This window comes from Cardiocondyla obscurior, linkage group LG14, assembly GCF_019399895.1.
Source record: "Cardiocondyla obscurior isolate alpha-2009 linkage group LG14, Cobs3.1, whole genome shotgun sequence".
Taxonomy (NCBI): Eukaryota; Metazoa; Arthropoda; class Insecta; order Hymenoptera; family Formicidae; genus Cardiocondyla; species Cardiocondyla obscurior.
The window spans coordinates 1879051-1896096 of record NC_091877.1 but is presented as its reverse complement, the minus strand read 5'-3'; the positions used below and the strand labels follow the sequence as shown (position 1 = coordinate 1896096).

The following is a 17046-nucleotide window of genomic DNA, read 5'->3' as shown; positions in this document are numbered from 1 at the left end:
CGCAATTGCATTGCGACGCGTGTTCCACGACTGTCCCGAAAGGCGTATTTTGACGTTACGCGAAATTAAAATTATCGCTGCCACTCGTTTCGCAAGATCCGTTGTGATAATATGGAGAACAAATACGCGACGTCGCAGAAACGCAGTTGCGCCGCGAATAATTGTGCGCACGTAAAAAAAAATAAAAAAACAAAGTATTAGAAAAAAAAAGTTTGACGTTAATCTAGTGAAAAGAAATATTCGTGTTTTAAATCATACCGTATTGTTGGTGTTATTTAAAAAAGTTATTTACACGCGGTTGACGCGAGGGAATTCCATGCGCCGCAAATTATAAATTATATATATCGAATTTTTGTCCTCTATCAAACGCGAAAAGTTTACTACGATAGCGGAATCGTTTCGTGCCGCCCGGGCTATTGCAATAACCGACTTCTGTCCCGCGTTGGTTTATGAGTTTCCGTTTCGTCAATACTGTTTCGCTCCGCGCAATGAATAGAGCTAGTCACGTGCCATCGATTAAACTCGTCGTTTCCGGTACTACATGGGATTTCATTATTTCGGCCCAATCCCAATTTCAAAATATATCCATATATACCATTGCGTCCGCGTATTCGTCGTTGTTATTCTGTTTACGCGTCATTGCGCTTTGGACCGTGTTGTCCGACCGAGTGCGGCGACTGGGAAAATGTACGTGTACAAATTGGCACAGACGTGCGGGATTTCGACGTACTTGCCTGCATTTTGTACCAGCGTCACGATACGCCGGGAAACAAATTCAATAAACGGAAACGTTTTACGCGGTTTGATTAAAGACGCAAAGGTTGGGGAGGGGGTGGGGGACTCCGATTTCCCGGGACTCTTCGCGCCGATTTATGCGTATCGCCGCAAAAAATTACGCCACGGACCGGCCTTATTTTAGGACTGCGGTAACCAGCGAGAGCCATTTGCACGCTTTATCGATCTTTCGCGCATCGTCGCCTCGACGCGTCGCATCGCGGCCGATCGCGGCGAATGAGTGCAGCGGTCGGAAAAATTCAGAAATTTATTCGCTCGTATATAACGATTATTTTATTGACGGGCGCATTATTCCGTTGCATACCTGTCATTTCGCCGTGTACCGTTTTGCACGCGACGACGCCGCGGCTTTCGCACCTCGGTGCCGTAAATCCCACGTTATTTCAATAAACAAAAACCTGTACACGCGTGCACCGAATTGTATTACTACGGGGATGCGATTTTATTGTCCCGCATAATTTATTCGTTGGCGCGTTTCATAATTATAGATGAGAATTTGCGGCGCGAGATGCATGATAAATGAAATCGCATAGAGCAGCCGGATCGTTAATTGATTGATACGCGTGTAATAATTCCGGCTGTCTGGGAAGTTATCAGCACGAGCTCGCATTAACGTCCACCGAAATATTATTTAACACGAACATCGACGTGATACAACACGCGTTATTACCCCATTACGTGGGACTTTTATAACTGGCGGATCTTGACGTGTCGACGTGTACGCATTTTCCCACGTACTTATAAATGTTAATTGCAAATACAATTTAATTTAGAACATTTAATTGAATCCTCTTTATAAAGTATATTAATATTAATATATTTTAACTTTACGCGAATAAAGCACTTAATTTTTTTCTTTAAATTTAATTGTTTTATGTAACGATTGCTTTCGTCAGAATTAATATACAATTAACAATAAATTTTCCGAGTTTCTCACCGCGATGCAACGAACGGTTATGTCCCAGGTAAATTTAGTTTTCGTTCTCGTATAACAGCATACTCGCTGCCGCAGGGTAGAAAAAAAAAAAGAAAAAAAAAGTAGAAAGAGAACAACCGCCCGCAGTTAGCCCGTAAGCTATTCCAGACAGATTTCAAGTTCACCGAGACTAGATTTGTGTCTACAAATAGTTTGCCGTAGCTTTATTGTTTGCCTCAGGCGGAAGTAAGACAAGCAGGATATGCCCGCACCTACTCGGGGAGTCACATTCGCTTTATCCCGCCGTCGCACGTTTGCGTATTCCGTCGCATAAATTACGTTAGCGCCAGCTCATCAACTTTTACACGAATAAACAAACTTCCCGGTGAATTCTCATTCCAGATTATTACTGACCCGCGCGGCCTCGGAGGTTTTAACGTAATTGTAGAACCGCCAGACGGTTGACATCGATTATTTATGAACTAATATCGAACGAAATTGCACGCGTAACTTTCCCTCGCCCTCGCGTAGCGGACGCGTAAAATTGTTGTGAATTCTTTATGTAATTAAACCTTGATATTTTATAATTGATGCGATCAATGGCCTCAGTTGTTGACGCGTAATAATACAGAAGCATTAAAGATGCAAAATAACGTTTTAACAATGCGCTGAAATTTACACGAAACAAAAGCAACAAAAAAGTATGTTGTTCTAAAACTTAATTTTCGATTATAATTCTGGAGAGATTTCAATTTTGTTTTTCTTTCGGCAGAGTCAGCTTTGAGGAAATCATCGCGCGGTTAAATATAATTCCGACATGGTATAAATAAAATAGCGACCTTTCAGCTTCCTATCAGATTCTTAATTCTCGTGGGATGCAACGCGAAAAAGCTTTAGTATGTGCAGACCGAAGAGGCTCTCCTCGATGTCTGAAAAATCGCACCACCGGAGGTGTATTTGTACGCGATCGCACCTTTTTTTCATACTAAAATATGTTTCACGCGCGTGTATAAATTATAATCGGAGCATTTTTTCTGTCAATTTTTGTTCTGTTTTTCCTTTTTATTCTCAAAAAAAAAAAAAATTTAATCTAGAAATTAAAATATTGCCAAGACCTCTTTTTCGTCGTTTCGTCGCTTCGAGCGTCGAGAACAATCGTTAAAATTTTCGAAGAGTTGGCTTGAAACTCTGAAGAAAGTACCAAGGGAGGGTCCGTGGAAGGTCTTTCACCCGCGGAAAATCGGGGAAATGCGAAACGAGAGAGCATTGAAATCGGCTGGAGTCGCAAAAGTTGATTAGTCGCGCTAAATTCGCGCATTATCAAGGAAAACGTAATATTGAATCAACGCGCGGGTGGGTGCGGGGACACGTCGTACTTCAGCCTCAGGGCAAACAGCGTACCTCCGCAGACTACCCGTAACAGAAAGGGCGAACATATAGTAGCGAGTGATGAAGAGACGCGCAAGACTAAGCACGGGCGCCGGTCGTTTCCTGGATGCTTCCGCGTGTTTGTCCGCCTCAAATACGTGCCATCCAGGACGCGCGGCGTGAAGAAGGTACAGGGAAAGGGAAGGAAATGAAGACGAGAAGCGGTTGCAGGCGGGAATGGTCGCGTCGTGCTTAGCATCGTTTCACGACTCTGAAATACGAGTGAAATCAATTCGCGACGTGACTGCCTTGGCATCGATCGCCATCACCGGAAGCAAATATATTGGAGGTTGAGTTTGTCCCAAACGTGGCATTAAAGTTTTTTTTTTTTTTTTTACTACCAGCGTCATTAGTAATTTTTTTTTTTTTTTTTATTGTAGACCGGCGACTGATCATTGCGTTGATATTATTTTATTTGTTATACGAATAGCATTTTGTAAATTAAATAAATGCTGTTACTAATGATTTAATTGTAATCGTTTTTTTCTAATTTATTTATTTGTTATTATGTTATTATGAGATAAATTTTTATTATTTATCCGTATTAATATTAATATTGTAATTGTATAATAAAACATAGCGACTAGCAATAAAATATATTAATTTGGTGTGCGATAAACGTGGCAGTGGCAATATTCCATTTTATCAATTTTAAATATATTGGTAATTTTTATAAAAAAAGTCCCTCGAACAAGCGTAATAATAAATTAAAGTGCCTATATAAATTATAACACATCTCGTAATAAAAAATATAAAATACACACGTTTTTCTTTAGCAACTGTTGCACAATGTGACTATAATAAAAATAAAATTAAAATTAAAAAAAAAAAAAGGATTTATATAATAAACATCATCAACGAGCTTTTGATAGGACAGGAATAAATAACGCATGAACAAAATTAATTCACGCAACGCTGCCATCAAATCTTCCGTAGTCTCTTCTCACTGAATATTACATTTTCCGCCGACGTTTCCGGCGAGAACGCAGCAACGTCGTCGCCGCCGTCGTGACGACTAGATTAGAACTGGCGCGTAACTTCGACACGGCGACGTAGCGTGAATTTCATAATTCATGGAAATAAACGCGCCCACGTGACTAATAGCGTTACGATTAATAAACGGAGCATTTCGCTACGAGCACATAATTTGCACCCGTTTGCTTTTCGAAAATCCTTTTGTCCTCGTACTTCGCTCGCATTACCTTTAATTAATTGAAATGATTACGAGTTTTATGGTAATTAATATTTCTAAATTAACAAGAAGAAATCTTACCCACCCGAATTAAATACACCGTTAAACGAAACCGCTTTCAGAGCTATTTACATTTGTCTTTAAATGATTTAAATAAGGCTCTTGATCAACCAGCAATAATTCTAAGCCTTTAGAAATATACGCGTTACTTAAGTCGCCCAAGTTTTATGTTATTGGACGCGCACAGGCAATGAGTAAAGTAACCCGAGATTCATATTTTTTCAGGCCGAACCGGCGTTAATGTATGACAGTGTACAGGTGTTCGCGGTGGGATTACGTACCCTGGAGCAATCCCATGCTTTAAGACCCGCCAATATTTCCTGCGAACTCGAGCACCCTTGGGACGGCGGCTTGTCTCTCACCAACTATATCAACTCGGTAAGCCCCCCTCCCCCTTCTTTGCATTTATCTACGTCGCTAATGTGTAAATTATATGTATAATTAATTTTGATTTATTTACATTGCATAAAATAGGTGACTTAACAAATGTAAAAATGCAAATACTTTTCATAAAAACGGAGTTTATAAAACAACAGCGAACGCGTGCATTTAGAAACGGATTCAATCGCTGCAAAAATATAACGCGCAACCGAGAAATATCGCGATCGTCGGTATCCTTCCGGAGTTCGCTAAGTGTACGCACACTTTAAGTAAAAGCGCGCAAAGCAGCAAACAGTTTTGCATAAATTGCAAACGCAAATAACGTCTCGGAAATTTTATTTCTTATTTCCGGAAGCGTTACATTCGCAACACTGCAGAAGTCTATGTTGCTTTCATGGGACAGAGAATGCTTATTCGCGCTACAAGACCGTAACGCTCCACGGCAAATACACCCACGGGATGTATTTTAATTTTTCATAACATCGTCCTCGTACACATTCTACAATGTCGCGACATCGCCACCTGTCCCTCGACTTTTGCCGGGAATAGGTATCGTCGAAGGAGAGAAAATCCGCGCCCGGGAGCGCACCGTCGTCGCTCTTTAGCAACGCAGCTTGCCAGAACCCCCTCGAGAGACACCCCGAGAGAGAAGAAACATGCTGCGATGGCTTACCGTAAATTACCGCTACTAAGATCTGGCCGACGTCCAAAATAAACGATATCCGATATAGTAGCATTCGCTTCCGCCCGGCTCGTGCAAATATTTAGCATGACGCGAAAGGAAACGTTCGATATCATCGCGTACGTGCCGAGCATACAAAATCTAGAATAGTCAAAAAGTCTTTCATATTTCTATCTTACGATTTTATCCCTTTTTTTCATTGCTTTCGTAATTAATTACATTTGTGGATTTTTTTTATTGCGTTTATATTTTTTATTCGAAGCTAAACATTCGAATGATTATCGAATTGAATTCAAATTTTTTTTTTTTAATAATGAAACTTTTCTAATAATTCTGCGTTAAATGGAGAGTATTTGTCAGTGTGGAAAAAACGCGTTTCTATAAATTTCAATCAACATTTTGCGCGCTAGCGTATGTCGCGCGTACCGAGACACCGCGCTACTAGCGTATAGCAGCGTCGCGACGGATAAATTGTTTAATACCATGATGGACGATTCCAAAGCTGTCACAAGCAGGGGCCACAAATCCTTCCGTGATGTTGTACTTCCCCTTTTCAACCTGTACGACATTCTTCCCGCTACCGTGTCCGACAAGGTACGATATCCAGCTGCAGTGTTTCAGGATTGATATCCACTAGAGACAGAGGAATATCGCGATATTGTTCTTTCATAAAACATATCACACAGAGTGTAATACGTTTTTATTTTCTTTTTTAATTTTAGATGTAATATACATACACGCTCGTTATTTAGATGTGAAAATTATATATTCTTTCAGCGAAATGTATATTTTATCATTAATAATTTTTTTTTTTTTTTTTTAAGGACTATTATTTATTTTTTTAAAAAGAAAAACGTCACTCTTATTTCCTCTTTGTCTCTAGTAGATATTAATCTCGAAATAATTACGACTGAGTACCTACATTCTACACGTATGTGCAACATTTTTCTATATTAGAACACAATATATACTAAATGGGTATAGATATATATGTGTATTTTACACAAATTTTACGTAGAAATAATTATAATGTTACAACTAATCTCCTCGAAACGTACATCGCACCAACGAAATTCCTTTTTTTATTCCTTTTTTTTACACACGTTTGATCCGGTTTCCACGATTTTGATTCGACGACCCTTCGTTAAGCGGGAAGTCCCGCTGTACTATCTGAATCGGCGCATAGAGTTCAATTTTCCCGAATTGTACAGAGACTTTCGTAACCCGGCGCGTACGTGACTTTCGCGTTGCTTGTTAGGAAATAAAAAGTTCGTACAGTAAATGCACCGACACGAGAGACCATTGGAGAATTTGAACGCGGCTGAGGCAAGAAGTATGAGAAAAGTGAAAGAAACAAAGATAGACGTCGAAGAGAAGCGGAAAAGAGAGAAAAGTAGACAGAGACAAACGCGCTCTCGCAATAACAAGAGCTGCGGGAATAATAAAAATCGTTTCCGGTATTACTTTATTCCGGGGGAAAATAATGACAGCCGTTAGTGCCCTCGCGTTTTTAGAGTGACATTCTCCTACGCGAGAATTAGTTAAAGCATTCACAGAGGAAACGCGTGGAACGAATCCGGAATACCGCGCGGTACTAAAGCAACCATCGTGGCCCCTTTAAGAGCACGGCAAACATCGCGCGCACTACCTTGGTTTGCCCGTCCCGCAAGCAAAATAACGTCGCATACTTTGAACGTGGCACAATGCGACCCGTCCACATTTGCCGCGCAATGTCTCCTCGCTGCCTGCATCCATGCATAATTAGTTAAGTTTATCTTCTCCCCCCTTTAACTCCCTCTTAGCCGTTACCACCCCGAGTATCCGCAGCGAGACGATGCGCCCCCGAGGGTTAAGATTTCCCTGCCCGTAATATCGCGCTGGTACCAGCGAGAGAGCCCTCTTCCTACCTCACGTCGATCGGTGCGCGCCGATTGTTCGCGAGCGCGATCATTAATTTAATAGCGCCGCTGCGAGATTCCAATATCGGGACGGAAGGGGCTTCTAATCGACGCGAGGATATTTGCACCCACCGGCCGGCGTTGGAATTCCGGCATAACATCAGGCGTGAAATTATAACGGCGAATATGTCAGAATTGAATTAGCGACGGGGTTCACCGTCAGAGATACGTGTCCATCTTGCACGGCGGAGCCGTCCAATAAATATCATCTGCCGCGCGATACGGTTCATACAAACGGCAATCAACTACAAACTCGACATCGGCTTGTGAATGCGGCTGTTCGCGATACACTTGTGCGATGCAAGGGAAATACAATGCAGGCAATCCTGGCCTATAGACCTTCCCGAAGGTGTGAAAATGAGATTTCACGTGAAACCTTCAATTTATTAATTGAGATACCTTGAATATTATTTTTCTGTATGCCGAAAAAGTAATAAAAATTCTATCGCACCGTTAAAAGTGGAACTTACTTGATCCTCGATCTATCTATGTTATCCTTCTTTCCTCCTGATTGCAAAAGTGTCACGAGACAGCGACGCGGTGCCATTTGGCGGTATTCCGAGCGTTTTTACCCCGCTGAATTAGCTATTTCGCATTGTTTGCTCTCGCGCCTTTCAAGGATCTTTCACTCGTGAGATTTTGGCATACGCGTCGAGAGTTCTTGTTTAGTTCGTTGGCATTATCCTACTTTCTTATCCCGATTTAGCCCGGCAGTATCCGGACTGCAAGGGCAAACGTAAAGTGGGTCGTTGGATTAAAATCTGTCCACTCGCCAAATTTCCCATAAGTAAGTTAAACGAATATTGCGCGTGACGGTGACCGTATTGTTGAGACGCCAAGTAGTACGACCAGAGTTTTCGCCCCTCGGCATTTTTACGCTGTACACTTAGCATTTACGGTCACGAAAATTAATTTACAGTACTTTAATTTAAAGTCCTCGTAGCTTCTTAAAATAACAGATTCAAATCAACTTTAAGTAGATCTTTTCTTTTTACCAATTATTGCATTATAGACCTACTGCACTGTTCATTGAATTTTTTTTTTTTTTCTTTATACAATTTTGTATCTTATTTTTACTCTGTTTAATTAAATTATTAGACCGACTTTCGTAATATTAAATCTAATATTTGTTAATACTGCATTTATTATTTAACGTTTCAAAATTATTTTTTTTAATATAAATATTTTTTAAACATATCAACCTCTAAATTGAACAAAATGGGTAACCACACATTTCTTCGCATACGATGTGAAAAGAGATATGTAGAAACTGAAAGCTATTTCTTTTTTATGGATTTTATAGATAATTAATATTGGATTTTAAAAAAATTGTGTTTTGTTTATGTAACATGGCTTCATTGAAAAAGTGAACGCAAAAGTAATAAGCAAAAATATCAGCCATTGTCGAGTAAATGGAATTTATTGCACGCGCATTTGATTTTCGCCTATTATTATACCATTGTCGAGTTACCGAACGATTTTACAAGTGATTTTAGGTAACGTCAATGATCGCATTCATTGTGTTGGGCGTTTCCTAATATTCGATATTCCGCTTCGCGCGCGGTTGTTTTACCACACGAAATCCGCAGTTTTAATGAAAAGAAAATATAAATGCAAAATATAAGACCACTGAATGCGCGAGAAATGTGCGGTTATCGATCCCAGGGTATGTTAAAATTGTAGCGATGTCGTTCTTTTATCGTGCCTCATGTTCCACCTTCGTACCGATCCTCTCTATTTTCACCAAAACATCCACGAGGTCGTGCAATGTTTTGGATGACCGCTTACTAAAATTGCCGTCCGTTATGCTCCACCGCTACCTATCGCAATCTCGCTTTAGCTGTCTTTTCCTTTTCTTTTTTTATTTACTCTCGCTGATACTTGCTTCCTTTCCTACCAACATTGTTTCCCTATTTTCCCATTTTTCCGCTCAAAAACTCTAAAATCTGCATATCTCGCTTGCAGGTAAATTGGATATATAAGTTCTTTTTAATGTAATTTTTTTATTTCTTAACAAAAGAATATGCCTATAAAAGATAAAAGTTTAACTAAATATCTCTTTAACTAAATATTAACATTTTTTAATATATCTAATTTTATTATCGATATCACGGAAAAATAAAAAAAAAGAATTTTTTTTTTTAATTTAATAAATAACAAGACGCTTTCGACAACGAAAATTAATACGGGGCGAGTGAAAAAGGGTATTGAATATTCAATGAGATTAATAATACATTTGATTCCACTTTAAGCGGCTACCGGCAATGCTGCAACGTTCGAAAACAAAAACGCGTTTTATTCGGTGGAAATAATTACGTCGCACGGCGGAAGACGGATAAGGCTGGTAATTAACGGGTGGTTAACATCTCGCGAGGCGCGGATCCGCGCTGACGGCTCAATTATTCGCGCACAGAGAGGCAGAAATCTTCCTTAAGTGATTAGAATATCCATTCTTCGCGTCATTGCCCTAAGCCGGTCTGTGACGGCTCTTAAATCCTCCTGGATTTAGATAGCGCTCGCTCGGACGCGTCGTAACGTGCCGGATTTACAGGGACGCGGATACCGTCGGGTCAAATTGCTCTCATTCTACTTGCTCGCGCGTAATAGGCGGTATAACGCGATTAATATCGCTCATAAAAGCTCTTGTCGAGCGGTCTGAAGAGATTACACACACCGTATCACGCGCCTGGCTACCTCGGGCTATACACGTTCGCCTCGCGACGTAAGGCCATACGTTACTTAATCATTCCGCGGTAAGCTCGTCTCGCGAAACGTCATGAATATTAACTCGCAAAAGAATGGAGAAACGTAGCGGAATAACGCGGTAATGAGACAATGCGCCGCGCTAACAATTTATACCGATTCTTTCAGCACTGGTCCTCTCCCCGTTACGCCTCGTTAAGAACGCCGTAAGTTAATATTACCGCGGGGATAAGCATTATTTCACGTGTTCGCGTCGACGGGAACGCGGGACGTTTCGCTTCTTTTCATTTTTATACGGGGAAATAATCTCCCGGCAAGACGTCGAAATCCGCGACACTTTATCGCGGTTTATTTCTACCTACGGAAACGTTGTTTAAACGCTCGCGTATTTACGGCTCGCGTGCTCTCTTTGCAATGCTAATGACAGCCGGCTGGCATTTAGTTAGATAAGGTTTGGAGCCGCGCCAGGATGACCGAGTTTTCCTCTCCCATTTCCCCCTCAATACACGGTCACTCGCCGCTATTAACAATACCCAGCGCGTACAATAGTCGATATTCAATTTCAGGGCACCGGCGCGCGTGCACGAACGACATCGACGTCAAATTTCGCCGCGTATCAGATTTCCCGGCGAGTGCAACACGCGTGGTAAATCGTGCCTTTTTACGAGACATTCTTTAATGGATTTTACTTCTGTTGACTCTGCGACATCCGTTAACGCCGTTGGGTACTTTACGACATTTCTGATAGCTAAAACGAATCGATGCGTTTTCATAACGCGCAAACAGAACGATCTACGGCGTTGTTACATCTAAACGACGTTATCTCCTGAAAGCGTTAAATGCATTTCGGAAAGAAAAGCGTGAAGTTTGTAATTTTAATAGCAGCTAATTGTTGACGAGGAAACGTTTAATCTTGCTTTGATACTAATCGGGATTTTTTTTATTTCCCTTTTCCAAAGTAACGTTATTAATCGCTAGACGCTCGTGTAGAGATTTCGAAGCTGATTTTCGAAAACATTCCTCGCTTGTGCAAACGTTCCCGCGAGTGATGTTATCGAGGATCCGGTCCTCCAAATGTGGACGGTCGTACCTTGATAGCGAGGAATGTCCCAGGGCGAAGCTCGGAATTGTCGCACGGTATAACCGAGTTAGTTTCTGTTCCCTAATAGGGCATTTCAGCATTCTGCTAAATCCTTGCTGGAGCGACATTATGCTTCCAGCCGAGTGGCTTAATTGAACCGAACGAGAAATAATTGCCGTGGTAAAGCTCGCGCGCGAGATACGGTGTCGTCCGAATGGGAAATGCGCCTCCGACCGAAGCGCCTCCCATAATCTTCCAAATTCCGCGAAGATACGGTCGTTTAATTATCGCAGACGAAGGACGTATAAACGGCTCTATAATCGCGATACTAAGCGCCGCAATTATAAACGCTGTAAAAATTTTAAGTACGAATAATTTGATCGTTTCAAGGCGCGTATATTTAGCAAACGAACATCGAACGGACACCGCGACCGCGATATTCCTCGGCGACGTTTCGTGGGCGTGATATTTTTATAATGTCGATTTGTATTTTAACATTCGCGTTCGCTGATCGTTCGGTGTTCGTTCGCTAAGCGTATGCACACCTTAAACGATAACCCGGCAAAATTTAAGTATTTAGTAATTATTAATTATATAATTAATTAATGTTAATTTGCAACGTATCGTCTGTCAGCTCGTTACAATATCGGCACGCTGCCAATCAGTGTCCCGTCTAAACGTCAATTACGCTGCCAATGCAACTGACAGCGCGACAATTTCTCATCAGAGATCGGCGTTCGCGAAACTGACACTCGCCAATAACACAGTTACCCGCCGATGTGCAAACGCCAATGTTTACGCGGCGTAATTGGGGATGTAATTACGGTATTTACTTTCGAGCGAGCACGAAGAATTCCTACGGCAAGGCGGACGTAGCGGTAAACGAGCTTACCTATTTTTTATCACAACCGGAAACGTAGCAAAGACTCCGCCGAGCGAAGGGAGGAGTCACCAAGGGAAGGCGAGCGCTTGATTAATCGCGAGAGCACGAAGGGATACGGAAGGCACGAAGACAAGATTACACCGTGGTGAGGATCCGCTGACTTTTCCCCTAATTAAACGTTCGCAGATAAGCCGCGCTTCTGCAGTTTATACGCCCGGGCGTCAACGCGCGGCCGCTTGTCCGTTGCGCGAAGAGCGAAAATGTGTCCCCCCGGAAGATATATCCGGGAGAAACGGGAAGAACATTGTTGTTGAGCAATTTATTGCGTGATTTAAATGCGCTTCGTGCCGGGCACGACCATTAACTCCTCGCCTGTGCTTCTTGCGTCGGCACCGGGCGGGGGCGAAAGCGAGCCGGTGCCTAATATCGCGTGACTAACGTCTAAACTATAATGATGTACCCGCGTGTGCGTCTGTATAGTTGGCTTACAACCTGTTGCATACGGAATTGCTTGCGTCAAAATTTATGACGGGGTAGAACTGCGTGATAAATTGTCTAATCTACTTTGGAGACCGTGAAGCAGTCGAAGCTTGGCGTTCACCTCTCGGCCGATTAAGTGCGCCGGCTTTAATTAAATTACGCGAAGGGAAAGTATCGCGCGAGGCCTTGTAGCACCGCAATTACGATATATCTATTAAACCGGAATTTTCGCCTTGTTTTTGCAAAGCCGAGAAGTTCCACCGACATATGCAATAGACTTACACCCGCCTTAAAAAAAATAAAAGAAAAAATAGCGCGATTAAGGCTACCGCGGTAATTAGGTGTTCACGTTCGGGCGGTTTACCGCTTAATGCAGCCCGAGGTCTTTCCTACGACCGTAATACTTTTTAAAGGTCGTTTACGGCCTTACGGCATCGCGACGGCAATTCCCGTCAGGAACACCGGGAGTTGTCTTCCGTTGTTTCACGACTTGGTCTAAGTTCGTAGCTTTAACTAGGGCAGGGACGGGTCCATTAATTTACGGCCGTACTTTGTTATCCCTAGTTCCATTTTCAATTCCGTAAGAAACGCGCCGCGCTAGTTGGAATAAGCCGACACCCAGCGACATTTTAATTAATCCATCCCTTGTTCGCGGAAAAGAAATAAATTTATAAACGGTGATTTTGTATTAATGAGAACGGCGCGATGCTGATAAAAGGTGCAAATGCTTTGCTTTTAAAACTGCTTAAAAAAATTTACTAAACTTGCTTTTGATAGGTGTACATAGTTTTTTATTATTATTATCATTCCCGACGAGTATATATCGAAAGATATTTGTTTACGGTACACCCACTAGTATTATTATCGACGTAACTACGGTCGGAGTAGCTGCTTTAGATCTGCATCTCGGTTCGCGAATGCCACAAAAAGAAGTCTCGGCTTCTCGCTTATGTAAAGTATTCACAAAGAATTTATCCTCGGGGAATAAAACCGTCAACTTCCCCACTTTTGTTCGTTTCCGTAAGCGTGCTTCGCTCAATATTACACAGTCAAGCTCGATTGATTCCTACCTTGTCTGCGAGGTGATTCTATCGCGTCTGCCGTTCCATCGATCTTATTTAATTTTCAAATGGATCTGCCGGGGAATCTTAAATCGCTCAAGGAGATTGAAAGTAATCCTTACAAGATCAACGCGCGTTCGCAACTCACTCGGGGCTGCCTCCACTCTCGGGCTATTTGAATGATTTGAATTCGAGAAGTTGAGTATCTCAAAGTGTCGGGAGGGATTCTCGTCGCAGTAATTATGCTCGAACGCCCGCGTACCTATTCGACGTCACAAATGGCACTCTTCGAAAGTGACATAAATCTCTCATCAGAATTTCATTCAGCGCGCATTCGATCGCGCTCGATATAATCCAGAAACAATCGCGATGTAATCTGTACCGAGAATTATTCAATTGCAAATTTTCCGGAACGAGCAATCTATAATCGTACATCCGGCTTGGTATTATAGCCATATCAAAACTCGATAAGTATACGAGAATCGCATCGCGCACGTATAACAAATAGTTCGTTTTGATTGTTCTATTCCGCGAAATATGTATATTAATTGAAATTATCAAAAAGACCCTCTCGCATTTAGCTTCGGTTTTCAATATCGTTTGATTATGAATTATCCAGACAATTATTAAATTAAATATATGCACGTGGATTTAAATATTAAATAAATTATTATAACGTATAATGTACTTCTTTATCGAATACAGCGGTATAATATGCGCGAGTGAAAATATTTAATATTAGATATCTCTTTAAAATGATAATTTCTCGCGTAAAATGAGGTATTTTCAATTTCGTTCCATTACTTTAATTTTTCCTGATTCGGCAAGGTTAGTGTACCTTCTTGGCGAAGCTTTCATCATCCAGTAGCTTTTCGCAACTGCAAATATACACTTCATTTGCAAAACGAAGTTTCACGAGGGAGTGAGAGACACGCTGTCTCGTCACGTACACGATTGAAGTATAAGTGTCTAAATTTAGCGATACGGTGACTTTCCTCGCTCTCCGCCGGGGCAACTTAAACTTTTCTTGCTAGATGAATACCTGCTTACTGCTACTTTCTGTATATCTTCGTGTAATCCCCATCTCTTTTCCCGAGATAAATATTCCCTTTCATTTCGCGTACAAACACGACGAGTAAATAACGTTTATAAAATGTTAAATATCTCTGTTATAATAAATTAATAATGGTTCTATCAAAATGCACACGCTCGGCGCTATCATATACGTGATGTACCTAGTTTTTCAATTGTAAAATAAATATATAAAAATAAAAAATAAAAAAAAATAAAAATAAAAAAAGAATTCTCTCTGCGTGAAAGAAAAATAAATGGCTTTCTGCAGGGTCGTGACTTTTTTTTACGGCACCGGCGAGAGAGCTCAACCCGTCGGCGTGACATGAACGGGAAAAAAGTGTTAAATCATATATACAGGATATTTACTAACTGCCGATCCAAGTTCGTCGTTCTTTTTTTCTTTCTTTCTTTTTAAATTCCTTTCCCTGCTTTCTTTTTATTCTTCTCGCGATTTACGGCCGCGAGCTTTCTTGCCAAACTTTACTTTTGGTACGCGAGTCTTTAATCCAAATTCATTACGGGAAGTAAATACATAAATCAAGCGAAGTTAAGTACAGTATCGACAATTAAGAGCTACACGTATGCGCGTAAAGTGACCACGATTACTGATTGCTTCGAAAATGTTTCTGTCCGTACGGCAATAACTTCGTTGCGGAGCAGCGTGGCTCGCCCGCGAATAATTCACTAATGGAATTGTTTCGTCCGCTCGCGCAAATCAATAACTATTGCTCAATGAATCGCAACAGTATAAAGGAATCGGTTACGTAAGGGACGTACCATTGTATAATTAGTTACGCTTACGGGGCTCGCTTGTTAATTACCGTATCCTTTGAACGGACTCGCACGTATCTCGAAAGAAAGCGTGCCGCGTATCTCGGTATAATTTATTACCGTCGTTCGAATAGAATTTTCTAAGGTGCGCAAAATATATCGAGCTACCCCACGGCGTTTTGATTTCATCGCGCAGAGTTTCCGCCCTCGCCGCGTGATACGAGATCTGTTTGCTAGTCGCGGCGTTGCGTTTCCTCTAGGTATATGTGCGGGGCCGAAATGCGCCACAAGATTCGTGCCGCGGCGCGTTTCGTTTTTAAGACCGCTTCTCATATTCCGCTCGCGTGGGCAGGATATACGCGACGCGACGCCGAGACTCGCGAAAGGAGCACAATGATAAAAGGTCGTAGTCGTCGCGCCACGTCCGTCCATGAAAAGGGGATTTTCCCGCGGACAAAAGGAGCGTCTTCCGTAATAACAATTTACAATTATCGCGATGCCGCGGCGCGCAAGCCGGTCCCGCCGCCGGCGTTCTTTTCTCGCCGCGGAGGAGAGGCACTCTCGGATTTAAGTCACGCCCGGCAATCCGTGGTAACTTCCGCTTTGGCTTTAATTAGACCGGCCGCGAACGAAACTGCCGGACATCTGGGCCCCCCGAGGATATCGCAATGAATTTACCGATCGTTTATTCCGCCCGCCCTCGCACCTGAATTTTGATCGGCGCAATAAAGAGAATTGAGGCTGGTCGGGCCGCGAGAGTTTTATGGCACGCTATTTATTAGAATGGCACGTAGTTATGGCAGACGAGAGCCAAGCTCTTCCCCGGAAAAAGCGTCGACCTTTATCATTTGACGAACATCCGTCATTTGACAGGCTGAGTTAAGGTGAATTAAACCGTTGTAGCTTGAAATTAATCGCGAGATAATTTAATAACAGAAAAATCAAAAGTCTCGAGTAAGATAGAGACAGAAAGAAAAAAGAAAAAAAAGAGGCTTTGCAATACTAAAATCGCGCAGCCAGATAAACAATTTAGCGGTTCAGTGTCGGACTCTTTCTATTTACGCCACATAAATTTATAATTAAATAATAAAACCCGGCGTATACGCGGGTAGATACGATGACGTTATTTGTTTTATTAATTTATTACAAAGCACGTTTAAATGCGCGTGAAGCGGTATTTAGTAGTCGCGGTTTGCGAACTGTCATAACATTTTACATTTACATTCATTTATGCAATAGCATAATTTACATGTTATGAATATTTTATGAGGAACACTGGTGTAATATATTTAAAACATACGATGTTGCTAATTCAGTACAATGTCGCTTTTCATACGTTAATTTCACACTTTATGGCTACGCGCTGACGAAAAATCTGGTGGACAGTCAGCTCGGCTGCATTCGCGAAAAATATAAAACTAATTCAATGTGGCTAACATAAGATAAATGTGGTGCGACTGTGTGGGTTACTTCAATGTCGGAGATTATGCATCGCGTAACTTTTAAGCTGCTCGAGAGACACAATTTAGGAGAGGCACATTAATAGTTTTGCCTCAAGAGAGACCGAGAATAAATGTCACG

At 41.7% G+C, this 17046-nt stretch overlaps 1 protein-coding gene across 1 annotated transcript in view; it reads left to right on the top strand.

The window, feature by feature from the left end:
* LOC139107873 (glutamate receptor ionotropic, kainate 2) overlaps positions 1-17046 on the top strand; it is a 99292-nt gene that overhangs the window by 58306 nt on the left and 23940 nt on the right. The window contains exon 7 of the mRNA XM_070665746.1: positions 4617-4769. Coding sequence (XP_070521847.1) covers positions 4617-4769 — 153 coding nt within the window. The remainder of the gene's footprint in view (positions 1-4616; positions 4770-17046) is intronic.